The sequence below is a fragment of the Polyodon spathula genome, chromosome 16, assembly GCF_017654505.1.
Source record: "Polyodon spathula isolate WHYD16114869_AA chromosome 16, ASM1765450v1, whole genome shotgun sequence".
NCBI classification, from domain to species: domain Eukaryota; kingdom Metazoa; phylum Chordata; class Actinopteri; order Acipenseriformes; family Polyodontidae; genus Polyodon; species Polyodon spathula.
Window position 1 is genome coordinate 10,768,250 of NC_054549.1, and position 24,381 is coordinate 10,792,630.

A 24,381-nucleotide genomic window follows, 5' to 3' on the forward strand; every position below is an offset into this window, starting at 1 on the left:
CACAAGCCAGTATAAAAAGATTCATAAAACCTGTTCATCTGTCCTTAGGGAATGTTGTACTTTTGCAAGAGCTACATATTTAGTGGCACCATGTAATTAGTGCTCTGCCATTACCCAAGCATTTACACCAACAGCTACATTTAAGTATCAGGTGCAAACATTGCATTAGCATGTACCTTTCATACAGTATTTAGGCTTTTTAGACTGTCATGCATTCAAAATTTCCTTTAAAACTGGTGGAACGCTGCTAAGTTTTATAAAACCAACCTTTAAAGTCTGTGGTTTCTAAAACATTTCTCTTTTTTAATTTTCTGCCTATCTTCAGAGTTGTGTGCGTGTCGGGGTTGGGGTCGGGGTGGTGGGGGTTGGAGGAGCCCATTGCAGTCCTGGCAGGGTCTTGGAAGCCCTTGGTTAGGCTGGGGCATTCCACTGTAATCTCTCTCTGCTTGGCTGCGTTCAGCAGAGACCAGACCCTGGAACTCCAGGGCTCACTGCATCGAAGATTTTAGGAACTGAGATTTCTGCTGGAAGGGATTAAAAAACAGAGGATTGACTCGAGCTGTCAGGCTTCAGATGCAGCAGGGTTGTTGTGTTTTTTTCCCATGAACGTATTCCCGTGATCATCCTCATTTCAATTGATCCGAGTGCTTTTGAGCAGCTCCTTAATGTACTTTTCATTCAGCTGCCTCCGTCCCTGCCAACGTTTGATCTGCGCTCAATCTTCCATTCACGGCTCGCCAGTGTGATGGGGTTGATAGGGCAGAACCTGACTGAGGAGCTGCCAGCAGGGTGGAGAGGAATGTGCAGGGATGGGAATAATGACTGCGGGGTGAAGGATGGCACTTCAAACAACCAATCACAAATTCAAAAGGAAAACTAACACGGTCATATAAGTTTGCCCTTTTTTTAAGTTGCATAGAACCTTTACTAATGAATGATGGTTGTACCACGACAGAGAATTTGTATTTATGTATTTATTAATTATTTTATTTATTAAAATAAAGCATACATTTGAAAAAAACTGCTTTGTCTGGTGCATTTTTCTTTTAGATGATTAACTTTGTGACTTTTACTGACTTCACCCCCTGCCACTGGAGCCTATAGCAATTAAGATTCCATGTTAACCACAGTTCCTTAAGTGAAGGCAGGTGGTTCCCATTATTGATTGTGTCTGTGGTCTCGAGGAAAGAGCAAAGGTCTTAATGAGCAACACTCAACGGGGGTGTGAGGTGCTGCGGTCCTGTTACAGATCGAGGGGTCCCCTTACCGGAGCGTGACTGCTTTAGAAATGTGGATTTCTCACTAGCTTGAAGAGATGCCCACAATGATGTACGCTTGGTGACTGATTTTGTTTTTGTGATTTTTTTTCATTGAGTCTTTGTTATTGCTTGTTTTTGTTTTAATGGATTAATTATGTATATAGAAGTGGAATGTGGTTGGCTCATGTTTCAGTGTCCAGCAGCCCACATCGCAAAACCACGGTACAATTTGGTAGCACGATGGCATGAGCATGGAGACTACTCCCTCACCCCCTAAGTGTGATCCGTGTCTCAAGGGGCAATGCAAGGAAGCTACCAATATTCCAGACAGGACTTTTCCTACGGCTGCTCAATATGGATTAACAAGCTCTTATATTGAGCCACTATTTTAGAATCTTTTAGAATCAGTGAGTGCTGTGTTACTTGAGCCTTGCCCTGCTTTACACAAGGCCTGTTATCTCGAGAGGGAGATAATTAAAAGAGGGTTAAAGTGATTTACTGTGAATGAACCGATCTGGATCATGTAAGCAAGGGGCTGTGAGCAGTCTTGAGAGAACTGGTTTTCTGGATAATTGAACCACACTCTGAAAACTACCTTGGTTCACTGATCCAGTTGGTAGACTTCTGGGTTACTGACTCTGTGATGTAATAGGAAGACCCCATGGTATAGTGAAGTGCAGCACAGTACAGCCCAGAGGAGAGCAGGCTTTCTCAAGATCAAATGAATGAGGTCTTTGTTAACAAGATCGGGGTCTCTTGTCACATGCCTTCGAAACATGGCAAAGCCTCATCTCCCGGGGGGTGGGGGGTTATGGGATATTTAGAAGCATCTGTTTTGCAACCAAACATCCAGCACAGAGCGGCCGTACCTCACATTCCTGCGCTGGTTTTGTTCCAAATTGAAACACGAACAGACTGATCTGTGGAATGAAAATAACTGCACACCGCTTTACAAACCAGAGTGAAAACAGACTGAGCTCTTCTGCTATCGTTACCCTCGCTGGTATGGCTTGCAACTAAAGCTGATGCTTTTTTTTTTAGTGTTTCTTTTTGGTTGTTGTTTTTAATTGGATAATTTGGCTTGCGTTCATCCATGATGTGCTAAACCACCTCTTCTCATTCTTAATATTTAATAAGTCTCTGTTAGGGCTGCAAAGCTCTTAAATGCACTTACACGTACGTATGCATAAATACATGACCCCTTAATCACTGGAAAATATTAACCCTTAAATGGGATTTCAACCACAATATCCAAACTGCTTGCACACCTGCCTAGGAGCATAGCTACCATACTCTGTTTAACCCAAGTCAAGTACTTTAAATACGTGTGATAAGGCCTCATTTCTCAGAAGCAGCATAGCCCTTTAGCATAGTCTTTGCAGCTCCTGTTAATTAAGAAAATATATTACAATTGAGAAAATGTGTGAAAAGATAGTAAAACCGTCACAAAGCTAAATCGGCGGTCAGTATTTATACAGTATGAAACAAAAGGAGATTCTGGGGTTGTTTCAAGCTGCGGATGCCCCAACATTCTCCAGACACCCTCTCTTGTGATCCAGCTGTTGTGTCTGCCAGCGGTGCCCAGCCCCTGGAATGATAACAGGGGCATGGAGTGGGGAGCTGGGACAGCTGGCAGGGATTCCAGACAATACAGCAAGCGAGGGGCTGGGGACAAGCTGAGACACGTACCTGCACATGCTGATCGCTCAGACAGTTCATACACTTACTGCTGTACATACACCAACACCTGGAGCATTCACAGCGTACACTGAACCACATCAGATACATCATCCGCACCATTGCAGCATCTTAGTATGCAGTTCAGCACTTGAGCGGTTAGATAAGGGAGGATGTAGCTCTTTCTTCCAGGTGGAAGGCATGGGATCAGCGGCAGCTATCCAGGCTTTACAGCCTCCGCAAACTGCAGCCAAGCGAGGCAGTTTGGGCCAAGTTCAAACACCATGAGAATTCAGACAGAAGCCAAATAGCAATAACTCTGCTGCCGTCTTCAAATCCAAACCCCATGCAAAAACAACAAATCATATTTTGCACTGAATTGCATTTGTTTGGGCCTAGAGATAATGCATGTTTTAGGGAGAAGCCCTTTGCCATCCCTTTGTGGTGTGCAGTTAGCAATGCAGCACTATGGATGGCCAGTCTTCGCCCTTCAGCCACATAGCTTTTGCTGAATAGGAGATAAGCATCATTGAGCTGCATCATACTGTTAAATTCCTATAAGGCTGTGTGATATGGGACGAGATCCCCTGCCGGTGAACCCTAAGACTTTTATTTATTTAACCATTCCAAGTGACCACGGGGAATCGTTCCCACAGGCTGTGATGCACACACGCAGCTCCCTGTCAGTACAGCATTGTCTAAATGCAGCAACTGAGATAGTTGTGGCACTCAGAAAGCATGACAAAAAGATGATGCCACTTAGCAGAAGCACACAGACATGTAAAACAATGAGCCACTATGAATGTTCAAGAATGAAATGGGGTTTAGGTTTATATTATGGAAAGTCTGCCATGCTAAAGAAATAGGTTACCCTAGCAAGAATAACAAACAGAGGCAAGGCAAGGAAAAGGGATTATTTACTCTGGATCAGACACAGCATTTGAAGCAGTGTGTGCTGAGTGTGCATGCTGGCTGCGGTACCGTGCTGTAGAGTGCAAGGCTCATGGGGGGTATCAGTGCATCCCAGGAGATGGTCCTGTTTTTACAGTATTTAAGAGTGATTGCCCATCTCAGAAGCGTGCTTCCTGAGGTTCAGATTTTAACTGCGGTTATGCAGACTCACGGCTTCCATCGAGGGCTTATTATCTACAGGAAATAGCTGATTAGTAAACTCCTGACCCCAGGCAACAAAGTGGACAGCCCTGCAAAACTTTCAGGGTTGGTTCTGGGTGCTACAAGCACACACATTCTTCCAAGCGGAAGGCAGGGGATCAGAGGTCCTCAACGCGGCAGCTATCTAGGCTTTGGCAATCGCAATGGCAGGCGCTTCAGGACCTCTTGCTCCAGTTCCTTGCAGAAGCAAGACGTGATTACAGTATATCATCACTGCGGCCATGAGCTGTGGAGATATATTATCATCTCACAGGGGTAAAGGGGTCTAGTGGAGGTTTCTGCACAATGCAAAGTGTTTTATATGAGGTGTAAAACCCTTTGGTTAATGCCTTCTTCAGTGTACTTGTTTAAGTTGGTACAATATGCATTGCATTTCAGATGGATTATGTAGTGGAGCTGAACTGCAGGAGCTGCTCCCACCTCACTGATCTCTCGTCTTCATATGGGCTTTGTTTTTCTGAATGGCAGTCAAGCTACATCCTTATTTATTTGCCTAAGGGAAGCTGGAATGCTGTAAAACCATTCCATTTGTTTAGGGAAAGCTGAACAGGCTAATTGTTCGACAGGGTTTCTGTGAGAAGCACAGATTTTAACTTTATTTTTGGGACAGGATTGTTTAACAATGCCAAGTTGTGCTAAAGGGGAAATGCTTGCTAAGGATAATAATCACTAACAATGCTAACCATGTGCTTTCCTTCTCTTTTTCTCCTGTCAATCTGCAGACGTTGACGAATGCCAAGTGCACAACGGAGGTTGCCAGCACCGATGCTTGAACACCCCGGGATCGTACTACTGCGAGTGCAAGCCTGGGTCTCGCCTGCATACGGACGGACGGACCTGCATCGGTGAGTCACGCTGGGCTGCGGATAGAGAGCTGATTATGGGGGGACAGGATAGGGTCCAGGTTTGGTCTTGTGGGATGTTAAACCCATGCAAACACCAACTATTGGGCACCTCTTACTGGCAACCTCAGCAGGGTGTGTTGGAAAAATCTGATAATCCCCAATTTCATTTTCCATAGACACTGCAGGTGTGTATAAGATAATTAGAGAGCTAGCCAGCTGAACAGTTGGATAGATAGATGCTGCAAACTAGACTCGGTCTGTCGGAAGACTTTGTGGAGGTGCCTGTTTTCAATACAAGCTCTTTGCTCCTGAGCGCTGATCCTGTCCCATGCAGTCCCGGTCGACAGCATGGCAGGTGGCTCTTTTTAAATGGGGAGCAGTTCAAGGACAGAGCCTTTTGAAGAAGGTAGGTGCCTTTTTTTTTTTTTTAAAAAGGCTTATGTTCCTGTAACGATATACATCACTCTGGGCAAAAGCAGTAAAGGAGGTATTGTGGCATTTCCAGAGAGTTGTGGGAATCTCACAAAAGGACAATGCAGCGGTGTAAAGCTCTGAGGACTGCTTCTGAATTCCTGCTCTTTGTCCCCTGATGCTATCGCTCCAATGCCTGTTGAAAGGCATGGCACTGCTCAGTCCCCCCCCCCTGCCGCTCGGCGACCATGATCATTGATTAATGTGATGTTCTTGGCAGCAGCGGCTGGCTGGCAGGCACCAGAGCTCTAAGTCTCTGCCAATGTCAGTCTCCCGCAAGAAAGCAATCCAACATCTCTGCACTTCACAGAGGCCACAGAAACGCTTTCCACACAGTTTAGGAGTGGAATAATTCATTAGTTTCCTCTTTCAGGATCTGCTCCATTGTTTTGCTGCACTATCTCTGGATTGATCTGTTTTAGTTTGTCCTGTTTTTTTTTTTTTTATTCCAGTTACAAAAAAAGGTTAAAGTTCAGGGCCAGGAGTCGGGAGATCAGGGTTTGAATCCTACAGCTTAGATTCCTGGAATTGGAAAGTTGACTTCGCTCAATCTAGGAACTGATCTGGAAACAATTTTTAAACCGGTTTCAAGAGCAAAGTGTAGCTATTTTTAATTAAGTATTTAATTTAGTTCTCTTCAGTCCAGCTTTGGAAAACACACTACTGGAAAAACCTGTCTAGCAGTTTTAGCAATAGAAGAGTGCCAGTACTCCCTTAGGGCTAAGAAACATATTCATACCATAGAAACCTCCTAAAAAACAAATCCTGGATGTAACAAAGCTTCAAATAATGTACTTATTGCTTGTTGTTTCTTGCTAGTTATATAAGATTTGCAGCCATACTCTAAATCAACAAAACCTCTATCCAGGTCTGAAGAGCTTAACCATTTAATAACATGGAAAGACATGGCCCTTGATTATGAGTTAAGTAAACATAACTATCAGGCTTCTCGGGGGGAAATGGTGTTGCCATCCTGCATGAAACAACTTACAGCAGGTCATGTTTTTACTTCAAGAGAATGAGTTTCTGCAACCCCCTTAGCTGCAGCCGATGGGGGTGGGGTCAGGGGGGCTAGAAATCTGTATAAATATTGACATGAACGAGACATGGCCCATGTCAGGACTTTATCCCCATAATCGTGGGTTTTTAACTAAAGCAACAGAGCTTGACAGGCCTAGAAAATGACAAGGAGCCCCCCTAACGACAGGTATGAAAACAGAGCAGGCCTCACTCAGCCTGTCACTGTGACAACCAAGCGCGGCAGCTCAGGATTCCTACCTCAGTCCAGACGAGGAGAGAAGACTGGAATTGCACTTTGAGAAGGATGGCAAAGCTCAGGCATGTTCCTAGCACCTGTTTCTTTGAGTTTCTGAGGAAGTTAAGCAATCTGGCCAGACTTGAAAACTGAATCCAAAGTCTTCGTCGTTTTTCTGGGCAATACTGTGGTTCAATGAGAAAATGAATAAATACAAATGTATTCGGAGATCTGGAGAAAATCTCATTGAGAGGCCTCGTGCTTGTGATCCTGACCTTGAATTGGATTTCCTGAAACCGATGCATTCAGAATTCCACAAAACCACAAAGAACGTGTGTGTGGTGGTGTGTGTGTGTGGCTCTGGCTTGAATGCAGACAAACCCAGCTTATTTGCATTCAGCTTGTGGGGTCTCCGGCTTGCATCCAGCCTGTGTTACACTCAATATCTAAATACATCATTACAAGTGTGTTAATGGAGCGTTCAGTGCAAACAAAGTAATCATCAAGAACTGAGACTGCCCTTGTGGCACGCAGATTCCATCAAACATCCGCAATACGGACCTGAATAATTACAAAGTCAGCTGCGACATACGTTTGAATTAGTGAAACTAATTTTTATCTTATGGCACAGCTAAGTCGCCCCTAGGGAATTCTGTCTTGATTGAATATTACAAGCAAAAAGCTAACTAAACGCATTGCTGAAGCCTTGCGCACACATGGCTCAGCGCGGCAGATATTAATGCAGGAAATCTGTCACAGATACAGATTTCAAACCAGAAGAGGTTATCCACCCTACAGCTAGTTCATTTCAATAGGGCACGGAAACTCAATGAGAATTTCACCTGAATCCCAAACAGGGATAGCCACGAGCAGAAAGCCAGACCCTGATGCTGAGCACACACTGTTAGGCACCAGGACACAGTTATTTTGGCTTTCTCATCGGGTTCGGTGTACAGAGAAAAAGAGAATCGCCTGTGAACGAATAGAAAACTGAATAACCGTGCTGCCTCTTTCCTTTCTCCCCAGCTGTGAACACGTGCGCTATCAGCAATGGAGGCTGCGAGCAGGAATGCGTCCAGCTGTCGATGGCACACTATCAGTGCCGGTGCCGACACAACTACCAGCTCACAGACGACAGCAAGCACTGTAAACGTGAGTACTCCACTGGCACCTTCGCTGGGATCTTTAGCACTGTCGACATAGGGAAAATACCAGCGTTGATACACCTCCTTTTAAATCAAGTAAAGCAGAGTCTGGAATCTATTTCTCACTGAGCGGTAACCAAACAGACAGAACCCCCTCCCCCCCACACACACACATCGGACACGAGGGCCGTGCAGTAAATTAATTCTGAAAAAAAGAAGAACGCTCATAGCGAAATGAAGTGACCGTGTCTGGTCAAGCTGTTAAACTACCCTGCCACTGCAAATAAAAAAACCATCAGACGCTTATGATTAAAGACCTTGGCTACTCCGTGATTTTAATAGTCTGCAATTGGCCGTGAGAATTTAATAATTATAATATATAAAAATAAAAAAAATATAAAAAAATATATATATATATATATATATATATAGAATGTCAGATAAATCCGTTCAAACAGGAAAGTAACAGCAGGAGCTAAGTAGATTCCAGAGAGCTATAGAGACTTGGCTGCCCGTGCTGGCCTCACTGCGTTGTGTTTGAAATGTGTATCCGTTGGCAGCTTGGTGTTGAGCCCGTTAGCAGTGTGCCTTTCCTGCAACCCCAGCGCCACTCTGTCCCTGGCACACCACTCTGCGCGACGACACTGGGTACTGCTGTGCTAACTACGTTATCTTACTTACATTCTTATCCCTGTACGAGCCGCTATATATATATATATATATATATATATATATATATGTATACTACAGTGAGTGACATTTACTGCAGTAGTGACATGTGAAAAGGGATGCATTCATACTAAATCACTTTCCCTGTCCTGGTGTATACTGACCTGTTGCCCTGATCGTGCTCTCTCCCATCCTCTCCTCTCCAGTGATGGACCCCTGTGGGGACAGGAATGGCCGCTGCATGCAGAAGTGCCGGAGCGAAGGGGGTGTGGCTCGCTGCGAGTGTCACCCTGGGTACACACTGGCTGCCGACAGCAGGAGCTGTGAAGGTACAAATCTGCTTCTTGGGGGGGTGTTCTACTCAATCAAATCGTCAGACAGTCGAAAACATGCATTAAGATTCAACAAAGCCTTTCGTGTTCCGAGCCTCTGGAAAGTCTCACTGAGCATCCCGGTTGCTTTATTTATTTATTTTTTTTGATGGAGTCCACCTCAGCTTGACGGGTGTTTCCATGTGTGTCTCTGAACTGCAGACCTGGACGAGTGCGCGACTGGCCAAGCCTTGTGTTCACACGGCTGCCACAACACGCGGGGCTCCTTCTCCTGCATCTGTAACCCTGGATATGAGCTGGGGGCCGACGGGAAGCAGTGCTACAGTGAGTCTCACCTCAACCCTGGAGCCCCACTCCCTCTGTCCCTGTCTCTGAAAAACAATACACGGTATGTTTGTAGAGTATGCATGTAGCACTGATCGACTCTGTGTCCCCCAGGGATAGAGATGGAGATTGTGAACAGCTGCGAGGCCAACAATGGGGGCTGCTCGCACCACTGCAGTCACTCCACTGCCGGACCGGTCTGCAGCTGTAACTACGGCAACGCACTGGACGAGGACCAGAAGACATGCGTGGGTAAGGAGAGAGCCGAGACAGTCCATACGCTGCAATACAGAATAGACGGGATGCACGCTTTGCGAATGTGGCCCATGACACGACTTCAGATCGTAGATTGCATACAGGGCTCCTGAGTTGTCTGCAGATCCACATAACAGGGGGAAGCTACTTAAAGAAAGGGGCTTCAACCTTGCCCTGGAGGAGCACACTGTACTCTGAGACTCACTGTACTGAACGAGAGGGCAGTCCGATCTCCTTTCCCATCCAAGGCCAGGCGTCCCCTATAAACAAGCCAGAGCAGGTACTATACAAGGTAACAGCGCTGTTTCATGAGCTCTAAGAACTGTCCTCGGATCCAAGGCTGCACACCCGTCCACTTTGGAGACTTTAAAAAAAAAAAATGTAACGTGCATCTCAGGCATGTGTTGAGCAGGTCAGATCTATCAGAGCTGTGCAAAAGAAAAAATCAGATTTGACTTTCCCTTGAAACAGAGCGTGATTCCAAAATATAGCTACCCAGAGAGTGGTAAAAATCTTCCATTCCACGTGCCTGTAGTTCAGGTCTTTTGAATATAATAATAAACTCATTTAACCTTTCAGTTCTCACGAGTAGCTCTGCAACGATGTCTGGAGTGGATAAATGTGATGACAAAACTCATTTCACATTGCCCTGACCTACCCTGCCCCTGGGGTGTGAATGCCCTTTCCTCAGCCTGTTCCTGTCGTGTTGTTCCAGCTGCAGACTGGGAGTCTGGTAGCACGGTCTCTCTCTTGTGTTTCTGATGCACGCAGGCAACCGCAACCAGGTGACTTATTACCAGACCTGAGGGCAGCTGACTGTCTGACTGCCGCGGTATGACCTGGATCAGAATAAACGAAAGAAATGTCTCTGGGCTGTGTATCCTTTCCCTGCGTTCTTCATTGAAGGAAGTAATTAAAATCATCGTGTCACATTTTTCATTCGATTGTCTGGAATAACTAAAATACCCTAAAGTGGCCTTTTTGTCTTTCCTTTTTTTTTATGTTTCAAGATTTATGGCATTAATTTAGAGCCCGGTGCTGTGCAGCAAAGCAACTGTGTGTGAGAGCGTGATTTATCCAGCTCCTTCTTGTCTGGCTACATTCTTTATTGGGGAAAAATAAATGTGTAGTTTTAGCATTTGGAACATTTGAAATCAATTATGTGCACTAGAACTCAAAGCCAAGGTTCCCTTTCAATCCATAATATCCCAGAACTACCATCCATACAAAGATTTACAACTTTATAACATACGATAAGGACAATAAACAGCCCAGTGGAAACTTGAATATTTGACTTTAAACCACTGTGTATAATATTATTATACCCTTAGATGGCCACTCAAAACCCTGTTGGCTAAACTAGTGCTATTGCCCAAGTCACTGTAGCAGTCAATAGTCAATGAACTATTGTCCTCTGATGCTACTCAGCAGTCAAAAGTAATGAGAGTAATACTGACATAATCGCTGATGGTCCAGAATGGGTGCTTTGAGAAGGGATGACCCTAACTTCTTTTATTTTGAGCTTCATGAGGGCGATTGGTTTTCGGTTCGCACAGCGCTCACAGTATTGCAGTAACAGTGTCCTCTCCCCTCTGCAGATATAGATGAGTGTGGAGGAGGAGACTCCTGTTGTGAGCAGGACTGCTCTAACTATCCTGGGGGATACGAGTGCTACTGTCGGGCTGGTTACAGGCTCAACATTGATGGGTGTGGCTGTGATGGTAAGAACTCAATAAGGAGGTTTTGCTAAATGCACCAAAACAGTACATCAGTGTATCAGTACAAAGCATTGAACTTGTGCAGAATTAATAATTTCGAAGGTTGAATACGGCCCTCCACGAGTGTTCCTGTTGCACAGTAAGTGCTTTTTCTGTATGTTTCAGTACGGTACGTGTCCAGTCCAGTTTGTGCACTGCATTTAGCACAGCGCATGTGCAGCACTGCACAGATCATGTTGCGTAACAGGACTGTGCCGCGCTGAGGTGATAATCCCGAGGCTTCTCGATCCCTGTGCCCATCTTTACAGACGAGGACGAGTGCCTGCCTGACAACGGAGGCTGTGATCACACCTGCCAGAACACTGCCGGCTCCTTCCAGTGTTACTGTGAGATCGGACACAAGCTGGATGAGGACCGCAGGAGCTGCATTCGTAAGTACAGGACCAAGGGCCTTCCTCGACCCTCGGTCTCCTAGCCCTGGCTGCTCAAGAGCCGTTTACTAGGGCTTATGCAGGTTAAAGAAGCAGAGACACAGTGTTACCCACTCAGTGGTATGTGTTAATTATTTGTATTTTTTAATAGAACTATTCTGCTGAATTAGCAAAACAAACGACTATTACTCATCTGTGTGGTGCTTCTACATATTCTTATGACTGGGTGTGTTATACAGTAGTTCTGAATGCTGCATTAACCCACTTTAATTTATATATTCATGTATACTGACTTTTTAGCTATTTAGTGTAACAGGGCGGAGGCTGGATGCGAACTCGTGACCCCACACACTGCCCGTTAGATAAGCAATGAGAACCGCGCAGAGGGATTATAAAGGTGGCACTGTTAGAGGAGGTGGTGCCTCGGTTTTGAGGGCAGAGCTCTGGGTGACACCCCTGTGTGTGTGTCCCTGCAGCTCTGGTGGACCCGATGGAAACCCTGAACCGCCAGCGGCCCGTGGAGAGACCCATCCCCCAGGTGACTCTGCTGAGAGAGGAGTACACCCAGCTCTTCGAGGAGGGAGAGGAGTACGACGAGGGCGAGGGGGAGCTGCGTGGAGAACACACCCTGGCTGAGAAATTTGGTAAAACGAGCCCTGGGGTACAGCATTGCTCAGGCAGGCCAGAGGGTCTGCAGTACACATAAGGAATCAGGTTTGAGTCCTCCCTTCTCCTGTTGGTTTTCTCAGTGTGCCTGGACAACACGTTTGGTCACGACTGCAGCCTGACGTGTGAGGACTGCTCAAACGGAGGGGTGTGTGGCCCCAAGAGAGACGGCTGCGAGTGCCCTGACGGCTGGACCGGTGTCGTGTGCAACCAGAGTGAGTCTGCAGCAGAGTGGTCACCTCGCCAAGCCTCACAGCAGTGGAGTTCAAACCCATTTGAGTACCAACATTCCAGTGGGAGAACCAACTAGAAAAATCTTTGGAAATAGTTATTGTCAGAGATGGAGTTTAGAAGCTTCAAAAGTCTTTAAATGATAAAAAAAAATATAATAGAAAAATTCAATTTATAGTGCTTGTTATTTTGCTTTATATAAAAATGACAGTAAATGACGCAAGAAGGAACAGGGATTGAAATAAACCTCCATCAATCTCTTCTGCCCCAGCTTGCCCGGAGGGAACCTTCGGTAAGAACTGCAGCTTCTCCTGCAAGTGTAAGAACGGGGCAGCCTGTGACCCCGTCACTGGACGCTGTCGCTGCCCGCCGGGTGTGAGCGGGGAGATGTGTGAGGACGGTGAGTGCCCTTTGATCTCTTACCAGACCATGCGCAGCTAAAATGCTCATCGGACCAAAGGTTCTACATCTTAACGTGTGATATGATCAGGTGCGTCCTTGTTTTCAGGCTGCCCGAAGGGTTTCTATGGGAAGTACTGCAATAAGAAGTGTAACTGTGCCAACAACGGGCGCTGCCACCGTGCCTACGGAGCCTGCCTGTGTGACCCAGGTCTCTACGGGAGATACTGCCACCTTCGTGAGTACCTCGGGCACCCATCAGCTTGACAAACTTCTATCTATCTACTGTAGCTATAGTCCATGAAGCAAAAATACCTGTTTTCTTAACTCTCTCTCTCTCTCTCTCTCTCTCCTCTCTCTCTCTCTCTCTCTCCAGCGTGCCCGAAGTGGGCGTTTGGCCCAGGCTGCTCGGAGGAGTGTCGTTGTGTGCAACGGAACACCCAAGAGTGCAACCGAAGGGATGGGGGTTGTGTCTGCAAGCCCGGCTACAGCGGCAGCACCTGCCAGGACGGTGAGTCTGAACCAGTCCAGAAAAAATAACTAGGATAAAAGAGCAGTCAGCAAAAGAGAGTGCAACCAAGTTGCCTGCATCTAGCTTGAAGTCACGGCATAAACAGTGGGAAAGACGGTTCATTATCTGCAATCGTTAACAACCACTGTTTCTTTCTGAAGAATGCAGCCCTGGTTTCTATGGCTCTGGCTGCAAGAGAAAGTGCGAGTGTCCCGCGGGTGTGCCCTGCGATCATGTGAGCGGCGAGTGCAAGAGACAGTGTCCGGCGGGCTACAGCGGCGAGAACTGCGATCGAGGTGAGCTGTCCTTACTGGAATAGACTGTGCTTCAAAGAGTAGGAATTCAAATCAGTATTGTCAATGGGGTGGCATGCTAAAGAAGTCAAATGCAAATTTCCTTTATCCTTTAAATACTGGTCTTTAAATCATGTGCTTTAATCACTGTATCTCCTGTTTTATAATTCAGGCAGTAGACCGGACAAAAAAACGACACAAAAAAAAAATAAAAATACATTGAGATTTTGTCTGGCTTTAGAAACTGGGATGTTTCCTTTTGATCCTTAATAACCAGCTTATTTTGGAAAGCCTGTTTCCAAAGAGAGTCAAACTCAGCTGTGTTTAAGAGTTGCTCCAATTTTTTTAGCCCCAAAAGACCCCACTGTTTTAGTCAAGCCAACTGTCTGCTGCTGGTTGTTGCCGAGGTGTCCGTGCTAATCGCCTGTACAGCAGCGACATTGGAAATCCTCTATCAGGGGCATATAAAAATGTGGTTCCTCAGGGAGGTTATCACTGGAAATAACATAAATATTTGTATAGAGACACTGAGCTGGCCGACACTGCAGTCCGCCTGGAAGCTATTAAACCATCTGTCATCAATTAGGACCAACTTTGGGAAAGCAAGAAACGCAATGGAGCTTTTTTTTATTGTTTCTTCATTTCCTTCTCAATTTTGAGGCTTACTTTTGTTTTGCTTTTTAATGTATATATCTGGGGCCCTCACAGCGTGGGTATCAACATACTGACAATACCCGTCTTGCCAGCCTGGTCACCAGGTCACAATAACTTGCAGTCCAGCAAGCTAGCCACAGAGCACAGGTAAGCAGGGGCAGTGCAGCTGCAGCCAGGGATCCTGACGTCCTGTCTCTCTCCTGCTTTGACAGTGTGTCCGGAGGGAAGGTTCGGAGTGAACTGCTTGGAGCCGTGCTCCTGCGGAGGATTCCCGTGCGACAGGGTGAGCGGAGAGTGCAGGTGTCCTGCCGGGAGGACCGGTCCCAGCTGTGAGCGAGGTGAGAGGAGAGGGGGCCGGGTGTCAGACAAGCATACTTTAACAAGGGAGTAACAGTGAGGGGATCCTGCGCGAGATCTATCAGCTGGAAACAAAGCACAATACAAGTGTACACAAAACACATTGGATATTAAGGGGCACTGTGATATTTGGGAAATTGATCGTGTGCCACCAGCAATCCGGCACAGTTTCTTTTATTGTGCCTAAATAACTGGAAGTGGAGTATAAGCCTCTCATGCCTTTCATGTGATTCCGATTCTGAGCCGAGAGCCGTGCTGTGTGGAGGGATTGCAATTGTGGAGGCAATAGTTTTGGGCTTCTAAATAATAAGACGGAAGGGAGGCATGAAAGAAAGAGGGTGGGTGGGGTTCATGCTTCTTTTAATTCCCTGATGCTTCGTTGACAAGAGAGGGGGTGACAGGAGCTCCGTTTGGGTGCCAGTGGTCTGGCTCGACCTGCACGTCCCAGCAGAAATTGAACCCAGCGGGTTTGGCTTTGTGATTTGGCCCGGAAGTGGGAATCTTATCGGCTGTGAATGAGGGACACTATTCGCTGGCTATCAAATGATGGCTTTGCACATAAATACCAGCGGTTATTTTGTAAATGCACACTTAAAACTGCATGCTTAAAACAAAGGACGTGGAAGAGATTCTGTTCTTTTTCTGGCATGGAAGGATGTGCTTGTTATTATTGTCCTTATCGCCAAGCTCTCACTAACTAAACATTATAATAATAGACACATCTGGCTTTGTAATGGAAGGTCACAGAGGTGTAGAATTTTCAGACTTGAGTTAAACTTCACTTCCAACATTAGAACACAGGCAGCCTATGAGGAATCCAGTCGGACATGAATTAACCCTTTCAGTCCTGAGAGGAGGACCTGCCTTATCTTAGCTGTGTATGTTAACATTGCCTTCGGAAATCACATTGGAACCTCAGGGGACCCCTAGGTCCCAGTCTGAGGTCGTGCATAAATATATGGAAAAAATAACTAACTCATGTATAGGCAATAAAGGAGTTCCTTCTTCAGTGTGATAATTCAGGAGTGAAAGGGTTAACTGGGTCAGTGAGAAGTACCCTGTTATTAATATAAAAAACATATCTGAGCATAATAGATGCACCCCTGTCCACAGTGTGTGTAGTCCCAGAGCTGATTAACCCATGCCTTCAATCCTGTGTCAGATTGCCCTGAGGGTCTCTGGGGAGTAGGCTGTCTGAAGACCTGCCCGGTGTGTGACAACGGAGGGCTGTGTGCCAAGAAGACCGGCCTGTGTGACTGCCTGCCAGGATATATGGGCAAGCTCTGTCAGAACGGTAGGTACAGGAGTGCACACATGGACAGAGACAATGAGGTGTCGCTAACACAGGTACTGACCCCTGATCTCTCTCTGTGTGTCTGTGCAGAGTGCCCGGCAGGTCGCTTTGGTCAGGGCTGCCTGCTGCGCTGCGTGTGTGAGAACGACGGCCGCTGCGATCCCGTCACGGGACGCTGTACCTGCGCCCCAGGTTGGATGGGACACAACTGCAGGAGAGGTACGCTCTATCGCACTTAATAAGCAGACTTGTCTTTCTTATTGGATTGTGCAATGCATGTTTTTTGACCATTGCTGCAATATATATATATTTTTGAAGTGGCCTTGGGGTTGCACTATCCATGCTAATGTCATATTTTCGCCTCGCTCTCCTCTGCTTTCAGCCTGTGACGCTGGCCGCTGGGGTCCTGACTGCGTGAACAGGTGTGACTGCAGGAACAGCGACGGCAGCTGTGACGCGGTGACGGGGCGGTGCATCTGTGAGGCGGGACACAGCGGCAGACACTGTGACCAGAGTGCGTGAGCTTCCCTTCTCTGCTCCAGCCTGGCTTCTCTCTTAACAGACACTTTTCTCTCTCTCTAACTTTTTGTTTGCCCTCAGAATGCCCCCCTGGCTCGTTCGGGATGGCCTGTCGGCACCTCTGCCAGTGTGATAACGGAGCGGCCTGCGACCATGTGAGCGGAGCCTGCACCTGTCTGCCTGGCTGGACTGGGACCTTCTGTGAGAGGCGTGAGTAGTAAAGTTCTTCAGGTGCATCACTGTGGGATTTGACTTTCCCTTGTTACTGCATCCCAACTCTGAGTTACTGGATCACAGACCTTGGTACCAAAGCTGCTGAATACTAGAGGCTGCGGGACAGTGCTCAGTGTCTCAGGGTTGCAGAAGGAAAGTTTTGCACATTGTCTGCAGGTGTTAGTTAGGATTGTAGTGAACCCGTGTGTGTTCTTGCAGCCTGTCCAGAGGGGTTCTATGGGATGGAGTGCAAACAGAAGTGCAACTGCCTGAATGGGGCTCACTGTGACCCGCTGACCGGTACCTGTGCCTGCCGGGCCGGCTGGATCGGACCTCACTGCAACCTGAGTGAGTCAAACAACCTGCATGATCACAGCAATTACCTCCTTCAGGGAAAACACAATGTTGCATGCTGTGCAGAACTGCATGGGACTTGTCTGATTTGCAAATGTTGTGCATAACAGCCAGGTATATACTTTATGCAAGAATGTAGTTGCCTGTATAGAAACAACGCATACTGTACATAGCACACACCCAGTGCACCCATACTTCCATATGCATATTGCTGATATAAACACGCGTCAGTCTGGCTCTCACTAATATACTGCATTGTTCTTGTCTCAACCTTACACACACTGCAGTAGATCTACTTGTCCACGTGCCTCAGCTGGATCCCGTTTTTACAGATTTTGTTACAAAATGAGATTTACTGACTTTGTGAACTTGCATACTGCCTCTAATGGCTTCCACGTTGTTTTTGCTGCAGCCTGCCAGACTAATTCCTACGGGGAGGGCTGCAATCAGACTTGCGACTGTCACAACGGGGCGAGCTGTGACTCACTCAGCGGGCAGTGCGTCTGTGCACGGGGCTGGACCGGACCCAGCTGCCAGCGAGGTAACTACCCCTGACCCCTCACTGACCCAGCGATGTTATTTAACATGGATATTCTTTAAAAAGAAAGCATTGAAGCAGTTAAGTGTACTCATACAGAGCAGATACATTCTGAAAGCAGCTTGAGTAAAGGAAAGAAAGCTTCTTAATTTAGCTGTATGCCTGTACGGGTTTTTTCTTACCCCTGATCAGTCCTGCAACAATCTTATATAGTGTTGCGTGTGTGATGGGATCTTTGGTGCGGACAAACGAGAACAGATCTCACCTGATGCACGAGACAGTTGAAACTCTTCATCTTTCTTTCCCAGCATGCCCGGCTGGTTTCTACGGCGCTAGCTGCCAGCAGTTCTGCCTGTGCCAGAACGGCGGGTCATGTGATCACATCAGCGGGCAATGCACGTGCCCAGAAGGGTGGACCGGGCATGCCTGCGAATTGGGTAAGTGCTCTGCGTGTTCACCATGTGATGTCATGTGAAATTCCCCGATGGGAATACTAGCAGACTCTTGCGGTGGTTCCATGATGACTAGTAAACAACAGGGAGCGGCCACACACGCTTACTGGTTTCCACTCTTGCTTGTCACTAGCCGCACTGGTAATTTCATTTGACTGATTGACACCCTCAACCACTTCAATTGTGATGCGGTAATATTGCATGAAACATTTGAACAGAGGATCGCTTTGAGAAGTGCTTTTAGTTTGCTGCCAGGAGCCGTCCCAGCGAGACTTTCCCTGTGTCTGAGCAATCTGTCTCATTACAGCTTAGCAGTAACTCCAGGGCTCAGCGGTAATTCCAGTCTAAATCCTGCTCCGTCTCACTTTGATTTAATGAAAAAGAGAGCAGCGAGGATGACTGGGGTTTGTTTTGTAGGATATGATAATGTACTCCAGCTGGAGGTCAACTCAACTCAAAGTGGTTGAATACGCAGAGTTTGTGTTGAACATGCGATGGCTTCAGCTTGTATAAGACCTTGCAAGATTGCAAAATACACATCCAATTATACCTGGCGGATTCCCGAAGAATAAAAGCTAATCTGAAACAAGGTTGCTACAGGGTAGATGGGTGGGATGACAGCAGATCATCATTTTTATTGATCTTTTTTTTTGGAAACTATTCTTTGCCGCTGTGCTGTTATTTTCAAATAAATGAAAACAGATTTTAGACTAAAGAGTCTGGAGCCGCAGTGTGACAAGGAATGACTCGCGTTCCCATCAGCTGAGACTTTGCAAACGCCACGATCGTGCCCCTTTGGTTTACCAGAAGAGGAGGCCATTTATTGTGTTCAGACATGCCTTTAGGGGTGGAAGAAATAAAAATGAAGGAAGGACCTACTGAAATTGCAGCTTGCCTCTCCTGTAGGATTATTGCTCACTTTGACCACGTTTCAAATGCATTTGAACCATTCTGGGCAATGTTTACGCAGAAATCTGTGTGTAAAGAGTGCTTCTGCCAGTCTCTCTAATCAATGCGTTTCCATCTCGTTTCTGCAGAGTGCACCCAGGGCAGGTTCGGAGTGGGCTGCCAGCAGAGCTGTGACTGTGAGAACGGGGGTCTGTGTGACCGACAGACCGGACAGTGCACGTGTCGGGCAGGCTGGCTCGGGGACAGGTGTCAGACAGGTGAGATCGCTGAAACAAAACACCTTTCTTCCACACTTACAGAAGCGCTGTGGTTTTTAAAGACCCCCCTGTCTTAGGATTGAGGCTCATACAAAGAATCTGTAATACATAAATACAACAATGCTACGTAGATATCCAGGAAACTATAAACCTATTGATGCAAAACCCGTGGTAGGTGCTTGTGTGATTGCACCTGGTGGTTTTGGACTGTATCTCTGTTCTGTGTCCCATGAAAGCCAGCGGGCGTGTTGAAGAGCGTGCTGTGGGATGCCCCCGTACCAGCTTTGAACAATCCCTTTTCACATTACAGAGCACTGGTATGGCAGTTTGTGGCTTACTGTTGTATCAAGTATCAGAAAAATAAAACTAATGAGAGAACTCATGCCACCAATCGTGCTTCAGTTTGGAGGGGTAGGAAGGGGAGGCCATACCAAAGCCAAGCTGGTGAATTAAAAGCATTTACTCGTTTTCACTGGCTGGCTGGCAGGCTGTGGAAGGGGCTCCACGGAATGGATTGTGACATTTACAAGGTGTTTATTACCCTATATTCAGGCTGGGGCTGCACTTGGAGTGCGCTGGGACCTCACAGTAAAAGCTAATTCACACACTTTCTTTATTCACTTCACTCTTCATTATGCTGAGCAGGGGCTAGTTTGCCTCTTTTGTGCAGCTCACTGCCAGCCAGCCAGCAGTAAATGCACTGCAGCAGTGAGTCAGTCTGCGTGTTGCAAGATATACAGCAACTGCGAAAAACACAGGGAATACTTTTAATGTTATGTATTGCATCTGTTAAAAAACAATCAATACTCAAACATTAAACGTGGGTTATGCTTCTGTGTGTCCAGGGCAGGGGTCAACTGCTCGAAATAATCTTCAGTTCAAAGCGGATTTCCTGTTTTCTGTCTCTCCTGTGAATGTGAACCTCTTGTAAGTTCTGCCCTGGGTCGTGTGAACGGCAGGAGGATGAAGTGACTCGTTTGCTGTCTTTTGTTCCCTCGTCCCCAGCCTGTCCCGTGGGAACGTTCGGCACGCGCTGCGAGGATCGGTGTGACTGCGAGCACGGGGCGTCCTGTCACCACGTCACCGGGACCTGCCGCTGTCCCCGGGGCTGGAGGGGACGGCAGTGCCAGAAAGGTCAGGACATTTGACCTCTTTCAAACAACAGACAAGGAGTTAATTTAAAGAATGGAGGAAACGCTTTCAAAATGTGGCCCTTAAACTCTACGCTATTAACATCAGAGTCCAGCGACTGCACACTAACTTTACTGGTGTCGGAATGGAGATAAATGCAAGAGTTTGGTATTGCCAAAAAGTTCAAGCCCAAATCGCTGAGGCAGTTTACAGCATTGCAATGTGCTTGGAGTACTGTGCGATCGTGCTGTACTGTGCAGTCTTTCCCCCTACTGGACATGTTGTGTCCTGCACAATGACTATATTTTTGTTTGTTTTCAGCTTGTTTACCCGGCACCTATGGAGAGAACTGTGTGCAACTCTGCAACTGTCCCCCCGGCACTTCCTGTAACCACATCACCGGGGAGTGTGGCTGCCCTCCTGGGTTCACCGGCATCGGCTGTGAACAGAGTAAGAACGAGCGAGAGGCATGCTGCATCTTTACAATACTGAGACCAGGAACCACTGAACTGCCACTCACCTCCTCTCTCTCTCTCTCTCTCTCTAGCCTGCCTTCCAGGGACCTACGGACACAACTGCAACCAGCTGTGCCAGTGCTCAGTGCAGAACCAACACTGCCACCCTGTGACCGGGGCATGCTACTGCGCGCCAGGCTACCATGGCAACGACTGCCAGCTGAGTAAGTTACCAGAAAGCAACAAGTTGTTTCTGTATAGTGCCTTCTACAGGTATACGTAGGATGCAACATGAAGAGGACTGAAATAGGGTTGAAACGTTTAGGAAAGAGAGGATTTACTATGTTAATGCAGGACAGCAACGAAACATACCGAACCAGATACAAAACAACACAGACGTTCGATTACATTTCTGTAAAGTCGTTGCTGTCTTCGATGGGACAGATTTGTGTTTGTTGTTGTTGTGTTAAAAGGTTATTTAAGAGTAGATAGCAGCTTTAATAAAAAACATTATTCTTCTTCTTGCTCCCAGAATGCCCAGATGGACTGTATGGCCCTAACTGTGAGCGATCGTGCCAGTGTCTGAATGGGGGTCACTGCGAGACCACCACTGGCACCTGCGAGTGCCCGCCTGGCTACATCGGAGCAGACTGCAATACCAGTGAGTATCACTGCCAGCACAGCGTCAGGCTCTGCTCCTCACAGGGGTGTGCATTTACATGTCACCTGGGAGCAGAGTGTCCGGCGCTGCTCCTCACAGGGGTGTGCATTTAAATTTCATTTCAATTTAAGGATTAAAATCGTTTACACATTTAAACTGGAATGCATTGGGAGAAATCAGAAATGCCATCCTGAGTGGTAATGCACGTTTTCATTGCGTTCCCAGCATGCCCCGCTGGTCTCTACGGGAAGGACTGCGCTCAGGCGTCTTACTGCCGAGAGGGGGCGCGCTATGATCATGTGACAGGAAACTGCACGTGTCCAGCCGGGAAGGCGGGCGCTCGCTGCGAACGAGGTGAGGTCCAAGCGACAGCGACTTCTTCCTTAACTTTACATGTTTTGTCTGGTAGCCTAATCAGTCTAACGATTGTGAACCTCCGCTTGCAAAGTGCAAGACTGCAGTTGAAGCGGCTGGTGTATTTACTCACACGCTGTTGCTCTGTAACGGCAGCCTGTGAGAAGGACCGCTTCGGGGAAGCTTGCCTGCTGTCCTGTTCCTGTAAGAATGGAGGGAGGTGTGATCCAGCGACTGGTTCCTGCTCCTGTGGACTGGGCTGGACCGGGCCGCACTGTGAGAGAGGTGAGGCATGGCATGTTAAAGATGATTGCTGGTGGTCACTTACAGCAGCAGAATGTCTCGAAACCCCATTTAAATGTATTTTCTTACAGAGTGTGCCCCAGGACGATACGGGGTAAACTGCCAGCTGGACTGCCAGTGTCAGAATAACGGGACGTGTGACAGGGTGACGGGTGGCTGCCAGTGTCCCGGGGGGTTCTATGGGCACAGCTGTGAACACGGTAAGACATGCACACATTGGAAAAGAGGTGGGGAAAATAACAGGTTAGCACCCGACTGCTGGTTCCTCAACATGCAAATTACCTTAAAATGTTATTAACATGGCCAGGATTAGATATATATTGTTATACATTTTTTAGGGCCACAGTAAATGGAACACTATGTGCCCCCTGGCGTACTGCTATAAAACCTCCTTTAAACATTATACAAGCAAATTAAACCAACATGTTGGTGTAATCATTGGAGCCAGGAGAGCTTTCCCTAATGTTTTTGTTGCATTCTTTAAAAACAATTAAAGTGATTATACATGTGGCACATTCTGACTTGAAGTAATGATTTGTCTGTGACTGTATGCTGTAGTTTGCAGTTCAGAGGTGTGTTTTCCACCCTGTTCTGGGTCTTGCTGCCTCACTGTTTTTTTTTTCCTAGCCTGCCCTCCTGGGTTCCACGGAACAGACTGTCAGCTGATCTGTGACTGCAGAAACGGGGCGACATGTGACTCTGTCTCTGGCCAATGTCTGTGCCCGGCTGGTTACCATGGAGACCGCTGTGAAAAAGGTTGGGAAAGCATTTCGCTTTCTTGGCAACATCTTTTGAAGCAAAAAAATAATTGCTTCTGGCTTGCTTTAGTAATGCTGCATCAATAACTTTGCTTGTGCTGTGCATTTCAGTACGCATTCTCACTGTCAAGCTCTTCCTCAGAATGCGAGCGAGGCTCGTTCGGGGAGCGATGTCAGAGGTCCTGTGACTGTGAAGATGACGCGTCATGTGACCCGGTCAGCGGAAAGTGCAGCTGCCCCCCTGGGAAAACAGGAACCAAGTGTGACATCGGTACGGAGAGCGGGCGGGGACACTGCCAGGAGTTCATTTTAACAGCTTCCCGTTTCTGAATCATCATTGTCTCTCTCCCCCCAGACTGCGGGATAAACCGCTTCGGACCCGGCTGCTCTCTGACCTGCGACTGCGGCCACAACGGCCAGTGTAACCCGCGCAACGGACGCTGCACCTGCCTACACGGGTGGATCGGGCTCACCTGCCAGGAAGGTAAGCACTCACCTGCTCTCTCACTATGAACGAGATTGCAGTTTCATCAGCAACTGAGGAATAAGCCATAATTACAAGATCAGGGTGGTTTGCATAGTTCTGATCAGCAAAAGCAGCTGAAAACGCCACGGGCTGCCATCCACAAGGTATTTAGGCATTTCTGCATTGAGTAAACTGACACCCTCTGTTCTATTTGGTTTCCAGGGGGATCCCCCAAGCAGACATATCACTCCCCCAGCCCAAGAGGAGACCTCTCTCACCTCCAAACAGCAGTATAGTATCCCAACGGGCAACCACCAGCACCCCTGTATGGATATAGCCTCCCGTCCATAAGGCAGCCAGGGGCTTCAACTTCTGCATTTTTACAATAATGGACCAGCTCTGGGGGGGGGATGGGGGGGGGGGGGGGGGGGGGGGCAGAAAGAAGCCCATGAGAACTACTTGTGGTGTCTTCATTTTTTTGATGAGCCATGCATACTGTACTTGCACTCTGCAAATTATCTGGCAGCAGTTTGCTGGTTTGCAAAAGAGGAACTTCTTTTCATATCAGCTTCTAAAGGGAGGGATTAAGACACTAAGCAGGACAGCCCAAGCCTCGCTCTGAAATCCACTGTGTGTTGGAACAAGCCTCTGGGAGACTAAGAGGATACAGGAGGAGGTGATGCAGCACCATGAAAGACATCCTTCAGAGACGACACTCAAAGCAGCTTAGGGCGTTTGGAAGGCCCCGCAGCTTGGGCCAGAAAACCTTATCGAGGGGGGGGACTGACATTTCTCTGGTTTAATGCAATTTGAAAACACATTTAGCCTTGTAAAACCGTTCTCGATTCACACCTGACATGAATACTAGAACACCTCCCAAGCACAAGCAAGTCACGGACACAATGCACTGCTTGTGTGCCGTACCTCAACCAGTCAGCCTCATCCACTCCCCTTATAACATGCATTCTCTAGTAACACAACATTAGGCAGATTTTCATTAAACGTTGAACTCTTTGATTGAAACGTTGGCTCGTTTTGAACGCACAGTTGAT

At 47.2% G+C, this 24,381-nt stretch overlaps 1 protein-coding gene across 2 annotated transcripts in view; it reads left to right on the forward strand.

Moving 5' to 3' along the window:
* Positions 1 to 23,739, forward strand: part of LOC121328725 (multiple epidermal growth factor-like domains protein 6) — a 73,126-nt gene extending 49,387 nt beyond the window's left edge. For both annotated transcript variants that reach the window (XM_041273724.1, XM_041273725.1), the window contains 33 exons: positions 4,832 to 4,954; positions 7,707 to 7,832; positions 8,701 to 8,823; positions 9,028 to 9,150; positions 9,265 to 9,402; positions 11,004 to 11,126; positions 11,432 to 11,554; positions 12,031 to 12,198; positions 12,304 to 12,435; positions 12,723 to 12,851; positions 12,960 to 13,088; positions 13,227 to 13,361; positions 13,523 to 13,657; positions 14,521 to 14,646; positions 15,828 to 15,959; positions 16,050 to 16,178; positions 16,342 to 16,473; positions 16,560 to 16,688; positions 16,911 to 17,039; positions 17,458 to 17,586; positions 17,892 to 18,020; positions 19,073 to 19,201; positions 20,207 to 20,335; positions 20,654 to 20,782; positions 20,880 to 21,011; positions 21,320 to 21,448; positions 21,674 to 21,802; positions 21,959 to 22,087; positions 22,177 to 22,305; positions 22,733 to 22,861; positions 23,006 to 23,134; positions 23,219 to 23,347; positions 23,552 to 23,739. In XM_041273724.1, coding sequence (XP_041129658.1) covers positions 4,832 to 4,954; positions 7,707 to 7,832; positions 8,701 to 8,823; positions 9,028 to 9,150; positions 9,265 to 9,402; positions 11,004 to 11,126; positions 11,432 to 11,554; positions 12,031 to 12,198; positions 12,304 to 12,435; positions 12,723 to 12,851; positions 12,960 to 13,088; positions 13,227 to 13,361; positions 13,523 to 13,657; positions 14,521 to 14,646; positions 15,828 to 15,959; positions 16,050 to 16,178; positions 16,342 to 16,473; positions 16,560 to 16,688; positions 16,911 to 17,039; positions 17,458 to 17,586; positions 17,892 to 18,020; positions 19,073 to 19,201; positions 20,207 to 20,335; positions 20,654 to 20,782; positions 20,880 to 21,011; positions 21,320 to 21,448; positions 21,674 to 21,802; positions 21,959 to 22,087; positions 22,177 to 22,305; positions 22,733 to 22,861; positions 23,006 to 23,134; positions 23,219 to 23,347; positions 23,552 to 23,625 — 4,238 coding nt within the window. In that variant the 3' untranslated portion in view covers positions 23,626 to 23,739. The remainder of the gene's footprint in view (positions 1 to 4,831; positions 4,955 to 7,706; positions 7,833 to 8,700; positions 8,824 to 9,027; positions 9,151 to 9,264; positions 9,403 to 11,003; positions 11,127 to 11,431; positions 11,555 to 12,030; positions 12,199 to 12,303; positions 12,436 to 12,722; positions 12,852 to 12,959; positions 13,089 to 13,226; positions 13,362 to 13,522; positions 13,658 to 14,520; positions 14,647 to 15,827; positions 15,960 to 16,049; positions 16,179 to 16,341; positions 16,474 to 16,559; positions 16,689 to 16,910; positions 17,040 to 17,457; positions 17,587 to 17,891; positions 18,021 to 19,072; positions 19,202 to 20,206; positions 20,336 to 20,653; positions 20,783 to 20,879; positions 21,012 to 21,319; positions 21,449 to 21,673; positions 21,803 to 21,958; positions 22,088 to 22,176; positions 22,306 to 22,732; positions 22,862 to 23,005; positions 23,135 to 23,218; positions 23,348 to 23,551) is intronic.
* The last annotated feature ends 642 nt before the right edge of the window (positions 23,740 to 24,381 follow it).